The sequence below is a fragment of the Perognathus longimembris genome, chromosome 16 (assembly GCF_023159225.1).
Source record: "Perognathus longimembris pacificus isolate PPM17 chromosome 16, ASM2315922v1, whole genome shotgun sequence".
NCBI lineage: Eukaryota > Metazoa > Chordata > Mammalia > Rodentia > Heteromyidae > Perognathus > Perognathus longimembris.
Genome location: NC_063176.1, coordinates 58304345 through 58327482, shown reverse-complemented (window position 1 = coordinate 58327482; position 23138 = coordinate 58304345). Strand labels below are relative to the sequence as shown.

Below are 23138 nucleotides of genomic sequence, written 5' to 3'. Positions count from 1 at the left end.
TCGGCGCGTCGGCTCCGCGCGCGGACTGCACGGCCGGCCGTTCGCAGCCGGGCCCCGGGGGCGGGTGCCGGACGCGCGGCGCCGCCGGCGGGAGCTCGAGCGGCGGCAGCGGGGCCCCGCGCAGGCCGGGCGGGACGGGGGACCGGGGCCGCAGCCCGGCCCGGCCAGGTACGCCGGGGGCCGAACCCGGGAAGCCCGCGGCGATTGGCCCGCGCCCTCTTCCGCCGACGGAGGGCGGAGCTTCGCGATTGGTGAAGACGCCGGGCCCCGCCCGCTACGCACTACGTCTCTACCCGGCGTGCCGCGCGCCGGCCTTCTCCGCTCGGCCGGCCCAAGATGGCGGTGCAGGAGTCAGCGGCCCAGCTGTCCATGACCCTGAAGGTTCAGGAGTACCCGACCCTGAAGGTTCGAGCCGCGGCTCGGCCTGGCTCTCCCCCGCGCCTTCGAGGGGCCGCGGGGCCGCTGGGGGCGGAGGGGGGCGGGCGGGCCCCGGGCGCGGGGGACTCGGGGGCGGGGCCCGGGGGTTGCGGGCCCGCGGCTCGGGGGAGCCGGGGGCGGGATCCGCCGTTTTCCGGGAGCCGGCGGGGAGCCGGGCCGGTGGGTCTGCGGGACCGGGAGGGGGGCGGCGGGGAGCCGGGCCGGTGGGTCTGCGGGGGTCTCCGGGGGACGGTCAGAACCCGGGCCGGTGGGTCTGCGGGGCCCGGGGACGGTGCCCGCGGCTTCCCGCCCACTGGTCCTCGGAGAACCCCGCGGCGGCCGCAGCCCGGGGCGGAGCAGGCGCCCGGGGAGTCGAGGTTGGCGTCGCAGGCCGGCGTCGCGGGCGTGGGGCGGCCGGCGGCCTCCCGGAAGCTCGCATGGGGCGTGGCAGGTTTGGCCCCGGGTACTCTTAGGGGGCGCGAGGCCCAGCTCCGGCGACCCGGTGACCCCCGCCCCCAGCCTACGGGTCTGCCGGGCCTCGACCTTGAGGTCGTAGTTCTCTCGGGACTCGGGATGGACGTCCTCCCGGCAGAAGGCCGGAACCGGCCCCCGGTTGCTGGAGGTTGGACTGGAGCTGGCACTGGGGAGCTTGACCCCCAGAGACCAAGTTCTGACGCTCCTGTCAGAGCTGCTGGAGCTTCGCCTGCGTTCTGGGGGTCAGGTAGCTTTTCTTGTCCCAAGCACGCGGTGACACCGTCCATCCTAATGGTGACAGGTGGTCGCTGTGTGGCCGGGTGTTGAGAATGTCCCAGCGCTAAGGCATTTTAGCCTTGGGCCAAGAGCGCAGACTCGGAGCTGGCCTTTGGGGGGGGGGGATCCCCACCCGTGTTTCTTGGAGCCCCTTGGCTCCAGATGACAGTGTACCCGTGAGGGTGCAATCCCTGGTAGCACCTGTGTCTGTCTCCTGGGTGAAGCAGTGATCGGATCCTGCTGGGACATCTTTGCTCCGCCTTGAAAATTCCTGCGGTGGTGTCACTGCCGATGTCTGGCTGCCCTAGTGTAGCTGGTCTTCATAGAAAAGCAGAAACAGATCCCTGTCCTCCCCTCCTTAGTGGAAGAGCAACGGTGTTTATCACTGCTTTGTATCCCACACTTGATTGGACCAAGGAAGGGGAAGGGCATTGCTGGCATCGCCCATTTGAGGCAGGGTCTTGTGTAGCTGGTCTCAAATGTACAATCTTTCTGCCTCCACCTCCTGATTTCTGGGTGTGTGCCACACTTGGCTTGTGTTTGACTTTCATACTAAGCTCCATGACATTGGTGAATTTCTTGTGCTTGGCAGCTCACAGTGATCTGTACAGAGGGGCTGTGCTGCTTTTAGTTGGGGACTGAACTTAGTTACATTCAGCACTTCCAGATTGTTGTAAGGAAGTTTATCAACCACACCTATGGTGCTGCATCATTTTTGGTCTGACTGGTGAACACAGGAACCACCAGGCAGGAAAGGTTTTCAGAAATCCTTCCATTGCTCATTGAATGTACTGGGAAAATGGCCGATCAGCAAAGGGTTTCTCAAGTCCTCTATCTTCCAGTGACTGTGAATGTTCGTTGCATTCCAAAACTGCTGCATAGTCTGACTAAAGTGATCGCGTAGATATGCATGCCCAAACAGAAAGGATAGTGGTATCATTTCACCCTAGTTTGCCATGTTTTTTTCAAGTTTTTAAAAGGATGTTATTAAAATAGATTTTTACAAGTAGAGATGATGCTTTCTAGAGGAAGTAGAGGCATCTCCCTTCTAGGCTCTTTTGGTCCCATCCAAATAATGATCGCACTGTTCTGCTGCCAGTGTACCACTGCTGAATTAAGGATTCCCCCCCCCCCCCCAGGAAGTTTTCAGGAATAATTATTGGTGGATAATAGGGAGGCTTTACTGGAAAAGTAGTAATCTCTGATTTAGAACCACTTGTTTACAAAGAATTAAGCAGGATGTCAGCAGAATTAACAGCTCCAGAGCTGTGTTCATATTCATGAGCAGGCAAGGAGGCTGGCGCAGCAGTGTGGGGCTTACAGCACAGGTATCCAGAGGGAATGAGGCCTGCAGGCTGGGGGCTTGTGCCTCTCCAGTGGAAGGTCTGTCTTCCTGCGGGGTGGTGGGAACTGTCATGCATCAGGCTGAAGCGTAATCAGGCAGAAATTAACTGACTCTCCTGCCAATTAAGTCCTCAGGCATGTGGGGTTGGTAACCTCAGGTGGGCTCAAGCAGTAGACCTGAGGTGTTTACCTCTTGGGTCTGAGTTTGTGCTTGGTAGGCACTTTTTCTGGAATTATTTGTGTTGCCAGCATGTCCTGACCATGGCATGATTGGTTCTTCGCTGTGTTTCTATCTCTATCCTATGGTGGTGGTGGGCTGGTGAAGACTTCCCTGCTGGCCTGAGAACCTTTGGGCCGCCTTGTAGGGTGTGGGTGTTCAGCAGCATTCCTACCCACATCACCGGACGTCATGCTTAGACCTCAGAACGCCTCTAGACAAGGCCAGATGTCCCCCCGGGGGCAAGTCATTGTGTAAGTACTTCTGGATGCAACCTTGCTTTAGAAGACTTGTTTTTGTATTGTCCAAAGCCACAGAGGTGTGGTTCATGAGATGTGCTTTGTGTTCTGACTAGCACTAGCATCCTTTAATGCTGAACGCTGCCTAGTGCCAAGATAGGGATGGCCCTTTGGAACAAGTAGAAACTGGATTGCATAGACCATCACCTTAAAATTCTGCAGAGATTTTTTTCCATAAATATTTCTACTTTTTTTTTGCCCCCATCAGCCAGCTGAGGTAACCTAGTATCTTGTCAGCCATCTATCACCACCAAAATCAGGTGGGAGTCTGCATAGCCCAGAAGCAGGAGCCTGACCCTTGTCACTGGGAGACCTCACTCTGTGCCTCTTGCTCAGGCTTACCTCCATCCTCTGGTGGAACCCAGGCCAGGAATTCCCCCACTGTCTGGCTGAAAAGTTTCATAAAACTTTCAGTCTCAGTGTTGTCTACTTGCTGCACTCCAGAGAGCTTTCCATGGCAGGCACGAGTGTCTTCTCCTGTAGCCTACAAGCCCTTTCCTTGAAGCCTTGCCCTTTACCCATCATCTCTGCCACCCGTCCTGTGTCCCGCCCTGAATTCCAGCCTGTGGTCCGCATGGCACCTGTGCCTGCCCCAGAGGCCTCCCCCACTGCCCACACAGTGCCCTTTCTAACAGTCACAGGATCCCGATTCTTTAGCACCTGGCCTTGCACCCATAGGTTCTACTTGTGGCCTGGTTCCCACCTGCAGTGCCTGTGGTATTCAGTTATCCATGCCCTGCCTTAGGCCAAGCTCTCTGCTTGTGCCCTCCTATCCCACACATTTAGAAGGTATTCCTGTACTGCCCAACAGACAAAGCCCCTGGACCCCCATCTCCGAGCTGGCCTTGCTCATTGTCTCATTCTGCTCTTGTTCCCTTTGCCCATGGTAGTATGATGGCCAGGCAATCCCAAGGCACTTCTCAGACCTGCAGAGGTGATGTGCTCCTCCTCACCTCAAGAAGCACTGTGCCTGGCCACTTCCTCCCCTGGAGGCACCCTCCTGCTTGGCCTCCAGGGTGTCCACATGCCTGGCTTCCCAGCTCTCAACTGTCGGACAGCCCAGCCTGGCTGCTTCTCCTCACCCCACTCAAATATTACAGCACCCAGCCTTTGTCTTTGACCCAGGTCATCACTGTGTTGGTGACTGCATGGATCTGGTGCCCCTGTCTACACTGCTGATCCCAGACCCAGAGCCCTGCTCCAGGAGCCTGGGCCATCCTTACTCACCTCTGTAAGGTGCCTGGCATGGTAAAGAGTGAGCGTTATTATTGCTATTATTAGTTTTAGACAAGGTTGTAATTATGTAGTCCAGGTTGGCTGGCCTTGAATTCACAATCCTCCTTCCACAAGCCTCCTGAGTGCTGGGATTACGAGCTTGTGCCAGCACTGCCAGCACTGCGGCTGAAGCTGAATGTCCACACATGCCCTTCCTTGAGCTACACTCTAGTCCTTTTTTGTTTTTGAAATGATAGCATGTAGTAGTACATCGTTGGTACCTGCTGGGGTAGGATGTTGGGACTGAGGAAAACCAGGAGTGCTCAGGATGCCTACAGTAGAGGGCTGTTCTGTGGGTGCTTGGTTCACTTCCCCATGATTTTTGGTAAAGATATGCTGCCTTCTACAAATCTAAATTTTTTTCTTTACCACTTAATTTAAGCACATTATTTCTCGTTGTGTGTGTGCATGTGTGCGTGTGTGCATGTGTGCGTGTGTGCGCGCGCTGGGGCTCGAACTAGGGGCCTGAGTGCTATCGCTGTTACTTTGTTCAAGGCTAATGCTCTGTCTCTTTGAGCCACAGCGCCACTTCTGGTTTTCTGGTGGTTAATTGTAGATAAGAGTCTCAGGGGCTTTCCTGCCAGGGCTGGCTTCAAACCACAATCCTCACATCTTAGCCTCTTGAGTGACTAAGATTACAGGCATGAGCCACTGGCGCCCAACCTAAGCATGTTACTTTTTACCTTATGTTTTAGTCACCATTTATTTGCTTTTTGGCCATCAGAGTTTTACAAAATTTAGAGGGACACATCAATCATCAATTTAAATACTTGAATTGAGGTCAGGAAAACAGAGCTACGTAATTATACATGGAAACTGAAAACTTTTGCTTTTGAAATTTCATTGATCTGTTTACTGACTATGCTTGATCAAAATGTGTAATAAATTTGCAATCCAATGGGCTTACTGTATTGACACTTTTTGGTAAGGCTTGGCTTGACTCTATTAGAGAACACCCCATAGTGCTAGTGCTAGCCAGGACCCATGAGTGTTGGTCGAGTACAGTCATACACATCAGCACTTGTTTTCAGGATAGATCCAGAGAGTGGCTGAGTTTATAGGTCAGTGGGTGTTGTGACCCCTGTGAGTTGCCATCGCTGTCCCCTGCCTGTCAGTACCACAGGAGGCCCAGGCTCTAGGCCTCTACCAGTCTCATGGAAGATGGCAGTGCATTGGTGCAGCTGGGAGCTTGTGTATCTGGGGGAGGGACACATTGGGTCATGTGTGCTTGTACATTCTAAAAGTCTAGTACCAAGGACAAAGACGTGGTAGTTGTGTGTTCAAAAGTGAATATTTGGGATATATTGAGTTAATATACTAAAACTTCATGTCTTTGTTGGTGTGTGTGTGTGTGTGTGTGTGTGTGTGTGTGTGTGTGTGTGTGTTTGCTGATACTGGGGTTTGAACTCGGGGCCTTCTCCTGAGTTCTCAGCTGGTACTCTACTACTTGAGCCATAGCTCCACTTCTGGCTTTTTGCTTGTTAATTGGAGCTAAGTCTATCGAATGTGTCTGCCTCAACTGGCTTAGGAGTACAATTCTCAGATACTAGCCTTCTGAGTGGCTAGGATTGCAGACACAAGCTGCCTTCGCCTGGGCACAATCCCACATACGTCCAGGGATGGGGCTCTCACTGTCCTTTCTCACTCAGGTGCCTTATGAGACACTGAATAAACGCTTCCGAGCTGCTCAAAAGAACATCGACCGAGAGACAAGTCACGTTACAATGGTGGTGGCGGAACTGGAGAAGACTCTGAGCAGCTGCCCAGCTGTAGATTCTGTGGTCAGCCTCCTGGATGGGGTAGTGGAGAAGCTCAGTGTCCTCAAGAGGAAGGTTGGTGCTGCTTTCCTTCAAGCATGTCCCCTGGGGCTGGGCCCCCATGGGAGGTCCCAAGGTAGAGAGGCACTGCAGGTGACACTGGGCAGCTTGTTCTAGAGAACTGGGCAGCCTGGGCTCCACATGCGTCCTGAGCCGGCCTCCAGGAGAGCCAGGGCACACGCTGAGTTTTAGAATCACCTTACTCCTGGTAGGCTAGGGTGTTTCGACATGATTTACCCACTATTGTGAAATAACATCCCCTTTAAAAAGTTAGATAAGGGGCTGGTAATGTGGCTTAGTGGTAGAGTGCTTGCCTAGCATGCATGAAGCCCTGGGTTCCATTCCTCAGCACCACATACGCAGAAAGAGCCGGAAGTGGTGCTGTGGTTCTGGTGGCAGATTGCTAGCCTTGAGCAAAAGTAGCTCGGGCATTGCCCAGGCCCTGAGTTCAAGCTCCAGGACTGACCAGAAAAAAAGCAAAAAAAAAAACCCCAAAAAACAGTTGGGTATCATGAGAGAACTCAAGCAGCAGAAAAGAATCACCATTCTAAGTTGAAGGCAGTCATCAGAAAGGTGGACAGTCCAGGGACGACCTGTCAGTACCTTGCATGAGATGTGGAGCCAACAGCCTCTGGCTTGCTGGAGATAAGCTAGCACACAAGTATGGATGCTTTATGGGGGACTGGTGCTGACCAAGCTCTGCAGCTTTCTGTGGAACTCGGGGCTGCTCAGAGCTCAGGGCCAGACTGAGTCAGTGCAGTCTCCTGTGGGGAGGAGCCTTTGGTCTGAGCTCCACAGGGCTATTAGTGATTTTTTTTAGGACAGAATCCAGCACAAAGATAGCCTAGAGGAGTATGGAGCCTAACAGAACCAGCAGAGACCAGTACAGACTGCACCATGGGTGCCAGACCTAAAGAGTGCTGAAAGAGTAAATGCAGCCTGAAACCCTCTGCTGGGAACAAAAAGTGCAAAAAGATACTTAAGGTTTAAAAAGAGGTAACGTGTCAAGAAATTAAAAAATATAGTAACCTGCTAGAGGGTAGCAAGCAAGCTGGAAGAACCTGAGGCCCTGTGTCCAAATCCCAATACCAACACATAGGTATAAGTTTTTCATTGACAGTGTGACTAAGTTCAAATGTGGGTAGAAAGAGATTGTCTAGAATGCAGCATAGTCAAAGGTGGAAATGCAAAATGGAGAGGATTTCTGTGGTGCCCAGAGGCTCAGAAACCTCATGGATGGGTGACTGAGCCCTTACTTGAGGTTCCTGGACAGCAGAGGTGGAGATAAACCCCATGATCTCAAGCAAAGCAGAGAGAAGACCCCCCCCCCCCCCAGCAGCCATGGAGAAGACTGCTCCCAGAGGAGGCCCATTCACTGACTTGGCAGCAACAGACCTGGAAGAAAGCCAGCAGGCTGCAGGGCATCAGAAGTCACGCCTCAGAGTCCTGAGACTCGGTGACCCTTGGTGATTCGGGTTCTGTCAGGTGCTCCATAGTGCATGGATTAGGAGTAGTGCATCGGACTAGGTAGGTCCAGACCATTTCTATCAGTGTGTAATTTTTGTTTGTTTTGCCAGTCCCGAGGCCTCAGTGCTCAAGGCTAGCACTTTACCACTTGAGCCACAGCGCCATTTCTGGCTTCTTGTTGTTGTTTATGTGGTACTGAGAAATTGAACCCAGGGCTTCACACATGCTAGGCAAGCCACCCTACCACTAGGCCACATTCCCAGCCCAGTGTTTAATATTGAACAGAATTACCTTTAGGAAAAAGCTACAAAAGATTTTTTAAAAGTTACTTTGTAATGATAAAGTTTATTGATTTCAGAGCTTAGATACCTGGCAGCTTAAGGTCAGACTATATAAAAGTAAAAACTAGAATAACTGAAAGAAGATGCACATGCGAGAAGCATCAGGCTTAGAGGGGTGCAAGGGGTCAGACCCAGGCCCTTGTGTATGCTCAGTCTCGAGAGGCAGGCTTCTTGGCTGCCTCTGTCAGTCATGATGGCATCAAGCCCAAACCTGCCCCGGGGACAAATGCAGGGCCCAGTGCAGTGCTGTGCCAAGCCCTCTCTCTGGCTGGTCTCTCCCTGAGCACTGGGCATGGCGTCGGTGTCTTGTGGGAGGTGTGGAGGACATCCCCACTCTGAGGGCCTTTTTGCTGTGTCTCAGGCAGTGGAGTCCATTCAGGCCGAAGATGAGAGTGCGAAGCTCTGCAAGCGCAGGATCGAGCACCTGAAGGAGCACAGCAGCGACCAGCCAGCAGCGGCCAGCATGTGGAAGAGGAAGCGCATGGACCGCATGATGGTGGAGCACTTGCTGCGCTGCGGCTATTACAACACGGCGGTGAAGTTGGCGCGACAGAGCGGTATTGAGGTGGGCTGGGCACTGCCACTCTCGGCTCCCCTGCCCTGTTAGCCGCAAGTAAGATCTTGGAGGCCGTGTGTGTCCCCAGCCCCATGTGTGTGCAGAGGCCAGCCAGCCCAAGTGTGTGTGCCCCGTGGTGCGCGTGCGTGCACGCCCAGTACACTACCCCTCCTCCCTTCAAGGACCCAAGTGCCCTCACAGCCCCAGCGGTGGGACTTGCTCCACGTAGGATGGATGTAGGAGGGCCTGTCCCTCTGGTACCCGACTCCCCAGGGATGCCGTGCGGCTGTTCCTTCCAGGGCTTGCTGTGAGTGAGTTCATCTCAGGAGCAAGTTTCCTGGGAGTTTGGCTTTACTGACTCACATGTTCTGGGTAGAGGTGGGTGGCAACTATCTGTGGGTCCCTGTGTGTGTGTGTGCGCGCGCACGCGTGTACATGCATACAAATGTGTATGCGCTGCTCCTTCAACTCAAGGCCTGGGCACTGTCCCTGAGCTTTTGTGCTCAAAACCAGTACTCTTATCACTTGAGCTACATACAGCTGTACTGCTGGCTTTTTGATGGTTAATTGGAGATAGAAATTTCAAGGACTTTCCTGCTCCAACTGGCTTGGAACCTTGATCCTCAGATCTCAGTCTCTTGAGTAGTTAGGATTACAGGTGTGAGTTACTCACTGGTGCCTGGCTTAGCAGTATTTTAAAAATATAATAAGCTCATGTGTTATCTGTGCTTGAAAACAGGATGTAGCCTCAGGTGCACAAAATGAGAAAATTGAAACTAACAGGATAAACTGGAATGAAGTTTGGAGCGTTCTCAATAACAGGAACCTTTGGATTTATTTTTGTTTACTCTTTTGGAGCCCTCGCATTCTTGCTTGGCTTAATTCCTCGTGGCTACAGAGCCCTAAGGCTAGTCCAGCCCAGGTCTAGTCCAGCCCTGTCTGACCCATCTAGCAGTCACAGCCTCAGGGTTTAATGTGCTTGAAGACAGAAGGGGTACCTGACACCACTGCCCCCACCCCACTGGCCTGCCACCCCTTCTCCTCGTTCTGCCCTCTCCTTCAGTCCTGAGGTCAGGTTGTGGTGCTGCAGGGGCCTGGTGGGGAGGGGAAGGGCAAAGACTGGGCTCCCAGGCTGTGGGAGGTTGGGGGCACAACCCACCCTATTCTGGGAGAGGTGAGGGGTGTGTCCGTCATGAGCTCCATAGGGTAGAATGTCTCACTCAGGCTGACCTGACAGCCTTTTGTGGCACCTGGCAAGACCTATGAAAGGCAAGATAAGTCAGCACTTTTATTTTTTTGGCCTGTCTTGGGTCTTGAACTCGGGGCCTGGGCATTGTCCCTTCTTTTGCTCTAACACTTGAGTGATAACTCCATTTCCAGCTTTTTTGTGTGTGTGATTATTGGAGATAAGAGTCTTGCAGATTTTCTTGCCTGGGCTGGCTTTGAACCACAATCCTCTGACCTCAGCCTCCTGAGTAGCTAGGATGACAGGCGTGAGCCCCCAGTGCCTAGCTAGGTCAGCATTGTTGACCTCTTTCCCTGAGCTAGTGGCTTGTTGGCCACGGGAGGGCTGGCTGCTCTCTTGTTTCTGACTAGTGAGTAGAAATGGTTCCAGCGGGTGAACACTAACCTGTGCTTGGTCACTTGGAAAATCTCACAGTGACCTGCTGATTATCTCTCTTTTTTCTTTCTTTTTTGTACGTTGTTTATTTTAACTGCTTCAGTATAATGTGCCTCTGAGTATGCATCACTTGCTGTTTGTGCTGAAATAGGCAAAGTGCAAATCTGGCTTTTATTGTGATTACTTTTACTTAAAACTTGTTCACCTGCGTTTTGATCCCAGCCCCCTTCCCCCCATCCCCACCATGGCTGTCGAGGGAAGGAGCTGCCCCTGGCTGCCAGGCTCCCTGGCCTCGTTCTGTGTGCCGCAGCCAGGGAGTGCGGCTGATGGGATACCACAGGAAGAGCACTGGGTGGGCGTCTGCTGCTTCTGGATGGGTGCACTGTGCATGGCTCTGCCAGGATCTTGATCAGGGGACACTTTGTGGTTTCCCAGAGTCTGTTCCTGGGGAAAGAAACTGGAGTTTTGAAATTTCTGGTGGTTTCCTTGCCTTCTCTTCTCATGGTACTCACATGTCTTGTGTTGGGCTCTTTCTTGCTGGACCCTTTGCTGATGGGGGCCTCCTCCAGAACGCCGTGGGCGTGGCAGGTGCTTCAGGAAGGTTAGGAGCCCAGCATCCATTCCCACTGCCCTTCTCCAAAGCATCATGGTTTGCAGAGCAAAGACAAGTGGAACAAGGAGAACTCGGGCTACCTGAGCTTCCGGGTTTCCTTTGAGGGGTCACTCTGGGGATGGGCTCTGCACTCCTTGTCATGCTCAGCACTCACTGAGCAGACTAGAGAGAGCCTGGCTCCCGGTCGTGCTGTCAGGAGGGTGTCCCCTGCCACCATGCCGGCCTCAAAGTTGACCTCGGCCTCCTTCCCCCATCTTGCTCACGGCTGGGGTTCTCTTAGACCATGTTCCACCTGCTGGCCTGTACTGAGATCTCGCCTTCAGGTTCTGCTGACCATGGTGGCAAGAGCCACCGTCCTGCCCCGTAGTGCAGGAGCTCCTGCCACAGAGGGCACAGTCCTTCATCAGGCCTCCCCGTTGGGGAGAGGCTGCAACCCGTGCTGGGGACTGAAGTGCGTGTCCCCTGCTGGGTCTTAGGCGAGTCGTGTATGCTGTGCTGGGGTGTACCTTGGAAGGTGTACCCTGTTCTGGAGGTCTTGGATCTGGAAGGTGGTAGCTTGCTCTGAGGACTAGCTGGGGTTGTACACTGCGGGGGGCTCTCTAGTCCATACCCATGCAAATGGCCCTGCAGACATGGTCTGCAAGGGTCCCTGTGAGTGCGTGCTGTGGGTGGGAGCCTGGACCCCAGGGTCCAGGGTGAGGGGCATGGGCACCAGTTGCCCTCTGGCAAGCTAGACGCCAGTGGTGTTTCACACCTGTAAGCCTAAGGTACTGAGGAAGCTGAGATCTGAGGATCACAGTTCAAAGCCAGCCCAAGCAGGAATGTCTGTGAGACTCTTTATCTCCAGTTAACAACCAAATAGCCAGAATTGGATTTTGGTTCAAGTGTCTTCAGCACAAAAGCCCAGGGACAGTGCCCAGGCCCTGTGTTCAAACCCCAAGGCTAGTGCACACAGAAAAGTGAGGTTCCTGAGTGAGGCGAGCTTGTTGTGACCTGAGCCATGCCTTTCCCCAAGGACCTGGTGAACATCGAGATGTTTCTGACGGCCAAAGAGGTGGAGGAGTCCTTGGAGCGGCGGGAGACAGCCACGTGCCTGGCCTGGTGCCATGACAACAAGTCCCGGCTCCGGAAGATGAAGGTGTGGGGGTTCTCCAGATCCCACTCCTTGGGGGAGGGTTTTGGATGGCCCCAGGAGGCAGGCAACTCGAGGAGAAAATGGCTGGTCCACGTGGCTCTGGGTGGGACTCTCCCTCTGTTTCTGCTGGTTCTTGTTTGAAGGGAGCAGGGAGCCCAGCACCACCTGATCACACCGGCTCAGTGTGCTCAGCCCTTCCCAGGAGCCCCGGAGTAAGCTGTCCTCACCTGTCCAGTGCACCGCCCCACACTGGAGTCAGGGCAGCTACCCAGCTTCAGCTCAGGCACTGAGCTCTGCCTCCAGTGTGCAGCCTGCTTGTCCAGTCTGGGAGCAGGGGGAGCACGAGTAGGTGGCGACCAGCCCGCTCCCCTGCAGTCAGAGCCACCGCAGGTGCCTGTGTGGTGCTGCGTCAGTGGAGCAGGGTTATAGCACCGGGCAGGTGGGGCTGGAGCACTCTGTGCTGGGGTCAGGTGGGCATAGCCAGCCTGTCCTTGGGAGCTTGCTGAGGAGGCTGAGTGTGGAAGTATTTGTCATTGGAGGCTTCTGAGCGTGAGCGTTAGACGTTTGGGGTTGCCCACACCCTTGTGTGGTCGGGATGCTGTGCAGTCAGCGTGGCACGTTCCTGCTTGGCGGGATGGGCTTTCCATCTGAGGTTGCAGCGTTTAGTTCCATTTGCTGGCCTCACCCAGCCACATTGGGTTGATGCCATGGGTTTCAATGCCAGTTCCAGGCCTCCGTGAGGGCTGTGTCTCCATGTGCACTCTGTACCCTCCTTGAGTCATGGGTCTCTCTGAACAGGCCCCGTGCAGGCATTCCCCAGAGCTGCCCCAGCTTCCCCGCTGTGGGGGAGAGGCCCAGGCCAGACCTCTTGCCACCTGCCAAATCCTGAGTCCACTGCCCTTCATGAAAACCACTCATAAACCAAGACAACACCACATGGTCCTGGCCACCTTGGGCTTTAAGGTTATGACAGGAGCCTTTGCTTCCCCCTGGCTGGCAGCTCCTGCTCCGGGCAGCACCTGTCCCGGGCTCCTGTGCTGCCTTCCCCTGGCTGCCAGCTCCTGCTCCGGTCATTACCTGTCCTAGGCTCCTGTGCTGCCACCCCTGGCTAGCACCTCCTGCTCCGGGCAGCACCTGTCCTAGGCTCCTGTGCTGCCTCCCCCTGGCTGGTTCTTCCTGCTCCAGGCACTGCCTGTCCCGGGCTCCTGTGCTGCCTCCCCTGGCTAGCACCTCCTGCTCCGGGCAGCACCTGTCCTAGGCTCCTGTGCTGCCTCCCCCTGGCTGGTTCTTCCTGCTCCAGGCACTGCCTGTCCCAGGCTCCTGTGCTGCCTCCCCTGGCTGGCAGCTCCTGCTCCGGACAGCACCTGTCCCGGGCTCCTGTGCTGCCTCCCCCTGGCTAGCACCTCCTGCTCCAGGCAGTGCCTGTGCTTCCCCCCTGCCTGGAACACTCCCTGGTGTCTGTCCAGCCTCCTCATCCTTACAGCCTGGCCTGTCTAGCCCCACCAGCCCCCGTTTAGCCACTCACCTTCCACTAAGGCCAGCAGTGTGTCCAGATCCCTCAGCGCAGGTTCTGGTTCCCTTAGAGGGTAGACTGGCATTGCACTGAGTCTAAGGCCTGGTGGGGTAGTAGGGAAGAAGCCTGTTTAGGAAAAGGATCTTGATGATGACAGGTAAGACCCAGAAAGGTCCTCTGTCCTTGCAAGGAACTGTGGTTGGTGTTTTGTTTTGTTTTGTTTTTTCCTTGTGTAGTTGATTGCTTTACCCCGTGACCCCTTGAGCTGACAGCAGCCCCAGTCTGCTGTTTTCCTAGTAGTGCATTACAAGGTCCTTGCTGTGACTCCTGTCTGTCCTCCCAGTCCCCCTGGGCTGAGCCCTAGGTAGCATGTCAGGCAGGATCCCTGGCTCGGCAGTCTCATTGCCCTTGCCGTGTGTGTGGCTTCGGGGGCCGGCTCACCCGCTGCAGGGCCATGGTGGTCCTCCTAGGACACTGCAGGCGGGAGTGGTAGCTTTGGCCTCAGCCCTGCTCCCCGGCACCTGAGGAGCTTTGGTGGCCTGTGGGGCTCTGGCACCACTGACACGTGGCACTGTCTAAGCCTCCTCTCCTCTTTGCCTTCAGAGCTGCCTGGAGTTCAGCCTCAGGATTCAGGAGTTCATTGAGCTCGTCCGGCAGAACAAGCGCCTGGATGCGGTGAGGTAGGGAGAGTGCCGCTGCCTAGCTTCTCATGGGAAGGAGATGCCGACATCTGGACACGCCCTCCCTCAGCCTCATCCTCGGGACTGGGGGTTTGCCCCATGCCCTTGTGCAGTCACAGGTCCCAGTGGCCATTAGGGCAGCCGGCAGTAAAGCGTGAGCAGGGCTCTGGGTCTGTCTTCCCGTGTGGGAAGGCTCCACTGGCCTCTGCAACAGGAAGCCTGATGGGTTGGTTCTCAGTTCTGGGGTTCTTAATCTGTGGACTTTCCATTGTGACACTCCAGAGAATGCTGGTGCCAAGAGGAGCACACAGCACTCTGCAAGGACCTTTGGGCTTCTGTGGCCTGTGCGGAACCTGTGGGCAGAGAGGATGGCTGTCCTGCCTGCTCAGCCTCATTAGGGTGCACTCCTGGTGCTGGGCCAGGCCCAGGGGAAGGTCACTGTGCCCGGCAGGGGCTTCCTGCTCAGGGAGTGAAGCAGGATGTGGTGCAGGAGTTGGGCATGTGGGTGGGGCACAGCCCTGGGTCAAGGACTGGAGGAACTGCTGCCTGAATGCGTGCTGCCGGGGCAGGCCTTGGCCACTGTGCCCAGAAGTGTCTGTCAGGAGGTAGTGACCTGGGACCCCATGGAACAGCCTAGGCAGGTGGCCCAGGGGTCTGCCATGCAGGTCCCCGGGCAGACACAGACGCTCCTATGCAATGATGAGTTGGCAGACGTCGCCTGGCTTCTCTCCACCTCACGCATTTGGCGGGGGTGGGGGGGGGTGCCGGAACCTTTCTTTCTGCCGGGGTCACATTTGCCAGGACATAAAAAGTTACCAGTCCTGTCAGCCACCGATAAGTGTATAGGACGGGTGTCTACCTTGTCAGGGGCCAGTGCCACACATAGCCACTGGGCAGAGACCCCCCCCGACCCCTGGGGCACATAAGAGCATGCTCTGCACAGTTAATTTTTAATATTTATGTTTGCTTATGTGCTGTGGGGCTGGAAATTGAACTCAGAACCTTGAGCATGCTAGGTAAGTACTCTACCACCTGTTTGTGCCCCAAACCCCTATCAGGGGTCTTACTATGTTGTCCAGCTGGCTGTGAGCTCCAGGTGCCCCTCCCACCTCAACCAGCTAAGCAGCCAGGAGCACAGGCTCAGGCTGCCACACCTGCCAGCCTTTTAAATAACTTACAAACAGAGTTAAGATGGGGGCCACTGAAGTTTGAACTTGGGACCTCACTCTCCTCTTAAGCCATGCTCCCAGCCCTCTTCACTTTCATTTTTGGATAAGGCCTCAGGCTTTGCCAGGGACCAGCCTCAAACCATGACTGTCCTACACATGCATCCTGCACAGCAGGGGACCCGGGTGTGTGCATCACGCTATGCTTCTCTGCTTAGAAGCTAACTTCTCAATAACTTGGTGCCTGGTCTGGGCTCCTCTCAATCTCCTGACTAGCTGAGATTACCGGCATGTGCCATCATGCCCAGCCCAACATTGTTAGTTGAATGAATCATAAGCCAAATGCCTAACTCAAGGGTTGCGACTTTTCCTGTGGAACTGTTGTCTCACTACACACCCTCGCCTTGGCCTGGCCAAGTGAGACGTAGGAATTTAGTCTTCCTGCTGTTGTTGTGGTTTGAACTTGAGTCATGGACAGAGTCCTACATTTATGTGGGCCAATCTGGATATCAGTCTTCTTGTTTGCACTTCCTATGTTCCTGGGATCATAGGCCAAGCTGCCCAACTGTTGGTTGAGGGAGGGGTGTCTATTTTTGCTGAGACTAGTCTCAAACCACAGTACTGAGTATTTGAGATTACACACATGAGCCACTGTGCCTAGACTTTCTGGGTGTTGTTAAATGTGAAACGTTTCTATTTTTAAAGGGATTTTGATACTCTCATTGCTATGACAAATACCAGAGGTAAGCAACTTAAAAGGAAGAAGGGTTTATTTTGGCTCACAGCATCAGAGGCTTTAGACTCTGGTGGATTGGTCCCACGCTTTGGGCCAGTGGGTGGGCAAAAGCACTTGCCTCCCAGTAAGTAGCCAGGAAGCAGAGAGGATTGGCTGGTGCCCTCAGGGCCCTCTGGAGGTGTGCATTGCAGTGACCTCACTTCTAGGCTCTACTGTCTCCCAGTGGTGGCCAGGCTGGAGAGGCTGCTTTGAACACAGGGCTGGTTAAGATCCAGACCCTAACGTGTGGTTTGTTCCTAATACTAGCTGTGCTGCTCATTAAAGAGCAGTGGGCGCTGTCGTTCTAGCATTCGAATGCCAGACTCAGACCCATGCCACCCACCTGCCTGCAGCCGTGGGCATCTGTGCTGTCCCAAGTGTCAGAGGACCTGGTTGTGTTGGATCTGGTGATGGTGCTGTCAGGTGGATGGCTATGTGTGGATCTGGTGATGGTGCTGTCAGGTGGATGGATATGTGTGGATCTGGTGATGGTGCTGTCAGGTGGATGGATATGTGTGGATCTGGTGATGGTGCTGTCAGGTGGATGGCTATGTGTGGATCTGGTGATGGTGCTGTCAGGTGGATGGATATGTGTGGATCTGGTGATGGTGCTGTCAGGTGGATGCATGTGGATCTGGTGATGGTGCTGTCAGGTGGATGGATACGTGTGGATCTGGTGATGGTGCTGTCAGGTGGATGGATACGTGTGGATCTGGTGATGGTGCTGTCAGATGGATGGATATGTGTTGGATCTGGTGATGGTGCTGTCAGGTGGATGCGTGTGGATCTGGTGATGGTGCTGTCAGGTGGATGCGTGTGGATCTGGTGATGGTGCTGTCAGGTGGATGGATATGTGTGGATCTGGTGATGGTGCTGTCAGGTGGATGGCTATGTGTGGATCTGGTGATGGTGCTGTCAGGTGGATGGATATGTGTGGATCTGGTGATGCTGCTGTCAGGTGGATGGATATGTGTGGATCTGGTGATGGTGCTGTCAGGTGGATGGATATGTGTGGGTCTGGTGATGGTGCTGTCAGGTGGATGGGTATGTGTGGATCTGGTGATGGTGCTGTCAGGTGGATGGATATGTGTGGATCTGGTGATGGTGCTGTCAGGTGGATGGATATGTGTGGATCTGGTGATGGTGCTGTCAGGTGGATGGATATGTGTGGGTCTGGTGATGGTGCTGTCAGGTGGATGGATATGTGTGGATCTGGTGATGGTGCTGTCAGGTGGATGGATATGTGTGGGTCTGGTGATGGTGCTGTCAGGTGAATGGGTATGTGTGGATCTGGTGATGGTGCTGTCAGGTGGATGGATATGTGTGGATCTGGTGATGGTGCTGTCAGGTGGATGGCTATGTGTGGATCTGGTGATGGTGCTGTCAGGTGGATGGATATGTGTGGATCTGGTGATGGTGCTGTCAGGTGGATGGATATGTGTGGATCTGGTGATGGTGCTGTCAGGTGGATGGATATGTGTGGATCTGGTGATGGTGCTGTCAGGTGGATAGATATGTGTGGGTCTGGTGATGGTGCTGTCAGGTGGATGCGTGTGGATCTGGTGATGGTGCTGTCAGGTGGATGGATATGTGTGGATCTGGTGATGGTGCTGTCAGGTGGATGGCTATGTGTGGATCTGGTGATGGTGCTGTCAGGTGGATGGATATGTGTGGGTCTGGTGATGGTGCTGTCAGGTGAATGGGTATGTGTGGGTCTGGTGATGGTGCTGTCAGGTGGATGGATATGTGTGGGTCTGGTGATGGTGCTGTCAGGTGGATGGATATGTGTGGATCTGGTGATGGTGCTGTCAGGTGGATGCGTGTGGATCTGGTGATGGTGCTGTCAGGTGGATGGCTATGTGTGGATCTGGTGATGGTGCTGTCAGGTGGATGGATATGTGTGGGTCTGGTGATGGTGCTGTCAGGTGGATGGATATGTGTGGATCTGGTGATGGTGCTGTCAGGTGGATGGATATGTGTGGATCTGGTGATGGTGCTGTCAGGTGGATGGATATGTGTGGATCTGATGATGGTGCTGTCAGGTGGATGGATATGTGTGGGTCTGGTGATGGTGCTGTCAGGTGGATAGATATGTGTGGGTCTGGTGATGGTGCTGTCAGGTGGATGCGTGTGGATCTGGTGATGGTGCTGTCAGGTGGATGGATATGTGTGGGTCTGGTGATGGTGCTGTCAGGTGGATGGATATGTGTGGATCTGGTGATGGTGCTGTCAGGTGGATGGCTATGTGTGGATCTGGTGATGGTGCTGTCAGGTGGATGGGTATGTGTGGGTCTGGTGATGGTGCTGTCAGGTGGATGGATATGTGTGGATCTGGTGATGGTGCTGTCAGGTGGGTGCGTATGGACTCTGAGGGCACCTCCCTCTTATCTCTGGCCTCACTGTCCCTTCTTCGCTGCCTCCTTGAGTGGAAGTGCCATGGCCTTTTTGCTTGGTAAGCACCTGGAACTTCCTGGCTTAATATTTCCTTGGATGTGCACCTTGCTTTAGCACATTGCTGGCTTGAAGGGTCTTGGGGCATTGCTGGCCTGTGTAGGGACCTGGGGCCATGGGGTCTGCTGTGTTTCTGGCCCTGGGGAATTCGGCCTTGAGTGTAGAGCACCTATCTGTGGACCAAGGGCATGTATAAGGCAGGCAGTAGGGCCCATGGCCTGAGACCCCCATGGGAGAAGATGGCAAGGTGTCCACTGAGTAGTTTTAAGACAGAGCATCTGTGCCCTGCCCGGCCCGTCTCTCTCTGCTCAGGAGCCAGTCCAGTGGTGACACACGGGCCACGGCACAGACTTGCTTGCCCACACAGGGCAGGGCTGAGGGCTGAGTGGCTGCTGGGGAGCCCGTCAGAATCGCAGAGGCTCCAAACAGGCTGTGTAGAATGTGTGCCGGGCAGCTGTTGAGAGCTGGGCTGGGCCACGTGAAGTGGATGTCCAGGGCTGTTGGAGTCGCTCTGTGGGGCTCGGCGCTTCATACTGTCCCCGTTCTCCTTCAGGTCTCTCTCCTCATTGTGTTTGGAGGGAGGGGGGAAATCTTTTGATCATAGGCGGTGAACTCCACCATGTTTAGCATGGGTCCTGAATGCTCAAAGTGTAAACTAAGTGTGCCAAACGTTGTTTTTTAGACACGCAAGAAAACACTTCAGTCAGGCTGAAGGGAGCCAGCTGGATGAGGTCCGCCAAGTCATGGGCATGTTGGCTTTCCCACCAGACACACACATCTCCCCATACAAGGTACTATCGAGAGCTCTCCGCCAGGGTCCTGAGGGGTGGGTGGGTTCCAGGGTGTTGCCAGAGCCTGGAAGCCGCCTGGCTGGACCCAGCCCAGCAGTGTCTTCTGTGAGCCCAGTGAGCTCAGCTCTGCCTCTCCTCCCCCTGCTCTCCCACCCTCCTTTCCCCACAGTCCCTCCGTCAGTGTGTCTTCTGTGCCAGTTTCACAGATGTCCCTGCTTGCTCTGTAATGTCTTCCTTCCCTTGGCCATCCTGGGTTTTCTCCTTGGCATTAGGCTCCCTGGCAAGTCTGCTGCCTGCCCCCTCACTCCCTGGGCCGTGTGCAGTGATAGGGTCTTCGGAGGATGTGGTTGCACACCATGGCTCACTGGAGTCCAGTGTGCCAACCCAGCTGTCCCTGCGGGGCCACTGCATGTGGGCCTCTTCCAGCAAGATAGGTCACAAGTATCACCTCTCAGCCCATCATCACCTTTCAGTGAGAGCTTTGGTGTCTCTTCCCTGGTCAGGAGAACATTCGGTTTGGAGGTGAGGTGTTTGCTCACAGGATAGATCCTCTCTCTCCTCCCTGAAGCAGCCCCATGATGCCATAGGGTGAGGTCTGAGCTGCTATCGCTATCCCATCCCTGTGAGCTGGAGGAGAGCCCTTGCCCCTGTGGGGACCCAGCACTGGTCACGTTCTCCTGCTCACCAGCATCCCAGCCGGAAACCAAAGGCTGCATTTCCTGGGTCCAATAGGACCTAGGAGGAAGTTTTAGTTCAGAGCAGCGTGGTGGCTGTGCAGTCCAAAGGCAGAAGCTGTGTGGGCAGAGCTTGCCCTTGCTGGAAGGAGCCTCCATCTTGGCCTGCAGGCGTGGTTCTCTGTACAGGTAGTAGGTTGGGCTGAGAGTGTGGCTCAAGTGGCAGAGCATTCACCCTAGCCGAACTGAGTATGTTGTTACTGTGATACTGTCAGAAGAGCTCACAGAGGATGACTGGTGGCACCCTGGTAGCTACCTCTCTCTAGGGTGCACTGTCCCCTCTGGGGTAGGGCCCTCTGGGCTAGGGTCCGAGTTTTACCTCTGTCTAGCATTCACTGGCCAGGGTGTTTGCTGTTGTGTTGTGAGGCCTGAGGTGCCAGTATTGCCACTGTGGAGTGTTCCATGCCTCTTGGTGCCCAGTCTTTTTCTTGTTGCGAGGCCATGGCTAACCACATCAGATCCTTCAAAGGATTTCCAGGTAGGGGAATTGTTGAGAGTTAGCAGAGGAGGCTGGCAGCACCTTACGTGCTGCTGTAAGCCCGGGAAGCTGGGGGGGCAGTGAGGGGACAGCACTGTGACACTATTCCCCCACCTTCGGTCAGAGGCCCTGCCAGGCCCCAGGAGCTGCCCAGCAGCCCCCCTTGGTCTCTTCCAGGACCTCCTGGACCCAGCACGTTGGCGGATGCTGATCCAACAGTTCCGCTATGACAACTACCGGCTGCACCAGCTGGGCAACAGCTCGGTGTTCACGCTCACGCTGCAGGCCGGCCTCTCCGCCATCAAGACACCGTATCCTCCTGCTCCGTGTGCCTTGACACCCCAACAGCCTGCCTCCCATCCCTTCCCGTTCCTCGTCCCACGGGTGGGAACCTGCTGCCCCGGGCTGCGTTTGTCCTCTGTTGACGCCCTCTGGCTAGAGCGTGCAAGGCCCTTACCCAGCAGCAGTCTTCGGGCTGTTGTTTGGTCAGTGTCCTGGATACATGCCCTCAGACCAACAACATTTCCACAGCAAAGAGGCAGCCTCCCCTCCTACAGAGCGCCTGACCCTCCTGAGATGGTCAGCTCCATCCCTGCGTGACTGGCCTCATCCTGTGTGTAAATGGCTCTGACCCTGTCCAGGTGCAGCTGTCCTGCTCCTAAAATCTGACCCCCTTTTGAGTATAGTGGCCTCTCTGGCTATGGTGGTTGATCCTGTGAGCCCACCCCATCCCTGCTCCTATGACAGGACTTTCCGGTGAGCCCACCCCGTCCCTGCTCCTATGACAACCGTCCTGTGAGCCCACCCCATCCCTGCTCCTATGACAGGACTGTCCTATGAGCCCACCCCGTCCCTGCTCCTATGACAACCGTCCTGTGAGCCCACTCCGTCCCTGCTCCTATGACAGGACTGTGCTGTGGAAACTCTGCCTCTTGGTGTGACTTGGTGTGACTGCCCTCTGAGCAGTGATTTCCTACGGTGTTGTGCATAGAGCTGAGCTGAGGCATAAGACCCCACTCTGACCTGAGAGGAGACCTGTGTGCATGCTGCCTTCCATAGACCCACCACACATTGCCCAGGAGCTAGTCTGTCACCCTGGGAATGGGTGCCGCGGAGATTCCTGGAGTAAGCTGGTGTGGCCTTGAGGGTTGGCTATAGAGCCTGGCACCGTCTTCATTTTGAGTGCTTGCGTGTGGCTGCAGTGTGCCTGCTGTGCCCCTTGACCTGTTAGCCCAGCCTTCCTTAACCCTGTGCACAGCCAGTGCTATAAGGAGGATGGCAGCTCCAAGAGCCCCGACTGCCCGGTCTGCAGCCGCTCCCTGAACAAGCTGGCCCAACCACTGCCCATGGCCCACTGTGCCAACTCCCGACTGGTGTGCAAGATCTCCGGCGACGTGATGAACGAGAACAACCCACCCATGATGCTGCCCAATGGCTACGTCTACGGCTACAATGTGAGGGGCCAGTGGAGGGGGCCGGGGGGGTGGGGGTGTTGGGGGATGGCAGTGGAGTAGTCCCAGGCTTCTTTGGCAGATAGGCCTTCAGGAAGCGACTTGCAAAATAAGATGGCTTCTTCTCTGACGGTTGATTATCGGTGGTGTTTGTTGGGGAGCCTCTCGGGTGGGTCGCAGGTCCTCAGCTTACTGTACTGGTCTTGTTTTTCAGTCTCTCCTTTCTATCCGTCAAGATGATAAAGTTGTTTGCCCAAGAACCAAAGAAGTCTTCCACTTCTCACAAGCGGAGAAAGTATACATCATGTAGGCCCTCTGTCGCCAAGGCCCACCAGGCTCAGGGCTGCAGGGGCTGGGGCCTGCCTTCCTCCCTCCTGACCCCTGCCTGCCCGGTGTTTCTGTTTCTTGCGACCAAAGATCAGTGAGGAACAACACATACTCTTAGGAAGAGGAAGTGAGATTTACCAAGCCTGTACCTGAGAAGAGCATTTTGATCTGTAGGGTTTTGTAATGTAAGTCAACTCTTGGATGCTACTGCAAAGTTCTTGCACCTCTCAGAGGAAACTTTTCTCTACAGCCTGACCTAAACACTGGGAGAAGCTCAGAACATCTCAAAAGTAGGAATCAATTATTTCTTTCTCAGTTTCCTCCTTTTGCTAGTGACCAGATGAGGGAAGCTTGAGGAATGACTGGTGTTGGCTACAGTCCAGGAAGGTGCCGGCTGCGCCCGGTGACCGCAGTGACTTGTGACACGAGGCCTTTCCTGACTCCACTGGAGCTGGGGCTTCTTCCCCAGGGCCCTGCCCACAGGGTGGGCTGTGGTGGTGGGTTGTGTCCACACGTGCATAGGTTCAGGATCTCATCTGCACCCGCCTTATTTCCTGCTTCAAGAATGTATTCACATGGAAATCCACTGGACCAAGTTTCTACAGAGGCCTTGCCCAATGGTTCTATAACCATGAAGTCTAAATGCTATTCATCACAGAAACTGATAGTTCAGCCGAAAAGTACTGATGAGTTTTCAAAACAAACGAACCATTGTAGTTCACACACAACATATTGTAGAGGTTTGTACCTAGCGCTTATTTTTGCATGTTGATGTTGATGTTGATTAGCTAATAAACTGTAAATGTAAAGCGTGTTAATAAAATAGCTTTCTATTTCTCACTTCCGTGTGAGGCGTGTCTGACCACCTGGGTCGTCTGCCCGCCCTTGCCAGCAGAGGGCAGGGGAGGAGGCACCCATCA

At 54.9% G+C, this 23138-nt stretch overlaps 2 protein-coding genes across 10 annotated transcripts; both read left to right on the top strand.

The window, feature by feature from the left end:
* Nucleotides 1-294: 294 nt before the first annotated feature.
* Maea (macrophage erythroblast attacher, E3 ubiquitin ligase) lies at nucleotides 295-23058 on the top strand. The gene is made up of 9 exons (XM_048364821.1): nucleotides 295-405; nucleotides 5952-6134; nucleotides 8289-8492; nucleotides 11733-11855; nucleotides 13969-14045; nucleotides 19120-19228; nucleotides 20618-20751; nucleotides 21699-21894; nucleotides 22106-23058. The coding sequence occupies exons 1-9, from the start codon at nucleotides 337-339 to the stop codon at nucleotides 22199-22201; spliced, it is 1191 nt and encodes a 396-aa protein (XP_048220778.1). The 5' UTR covers nucleotides 295-336; the 3' UTR covers nucleotides 22202-23058.
* Nucleotides 14065-19111, top strand: LOC125364977. 9 transcript variants are annotated; one of them, XM_048364823.1, is made up of 4 exons: nucleotides 14065-16604; nucleotides 16640-16792; nucleotides 16828-17529; nucleotides 17565-19111. In XM_048364823.1, exons 1-3 carry the CDS (start codon nucleotides 16319-16321, stop codon nucleotides 17496-17498), a joined length of 1110 nt encoding a protein of 369 aa, XP_048220780.1. In that variant the 5' UTR covers nucleotides 14065-16318; the 3' UTR covers nucleotides 17499-17529; nucleotides 17565-19111. The 9 variants fall into 9 exon arrangements, 5 of the variants coding, with proteins under 5 accessions (XP_048220780.1, XP_048220781.1, XP_048220783.1 ...); XM_048364824.1 differs by having other exon boundaries at nucleotides 17643-17661; XR_007213606.1 differs by having other exon boundaries at nucleotides 14066-16604; nucleotides 16828-17798; nucleotides 18068-19111.
* Nucleotides 23059-23138: the final 80 nt, after the last annotated feature.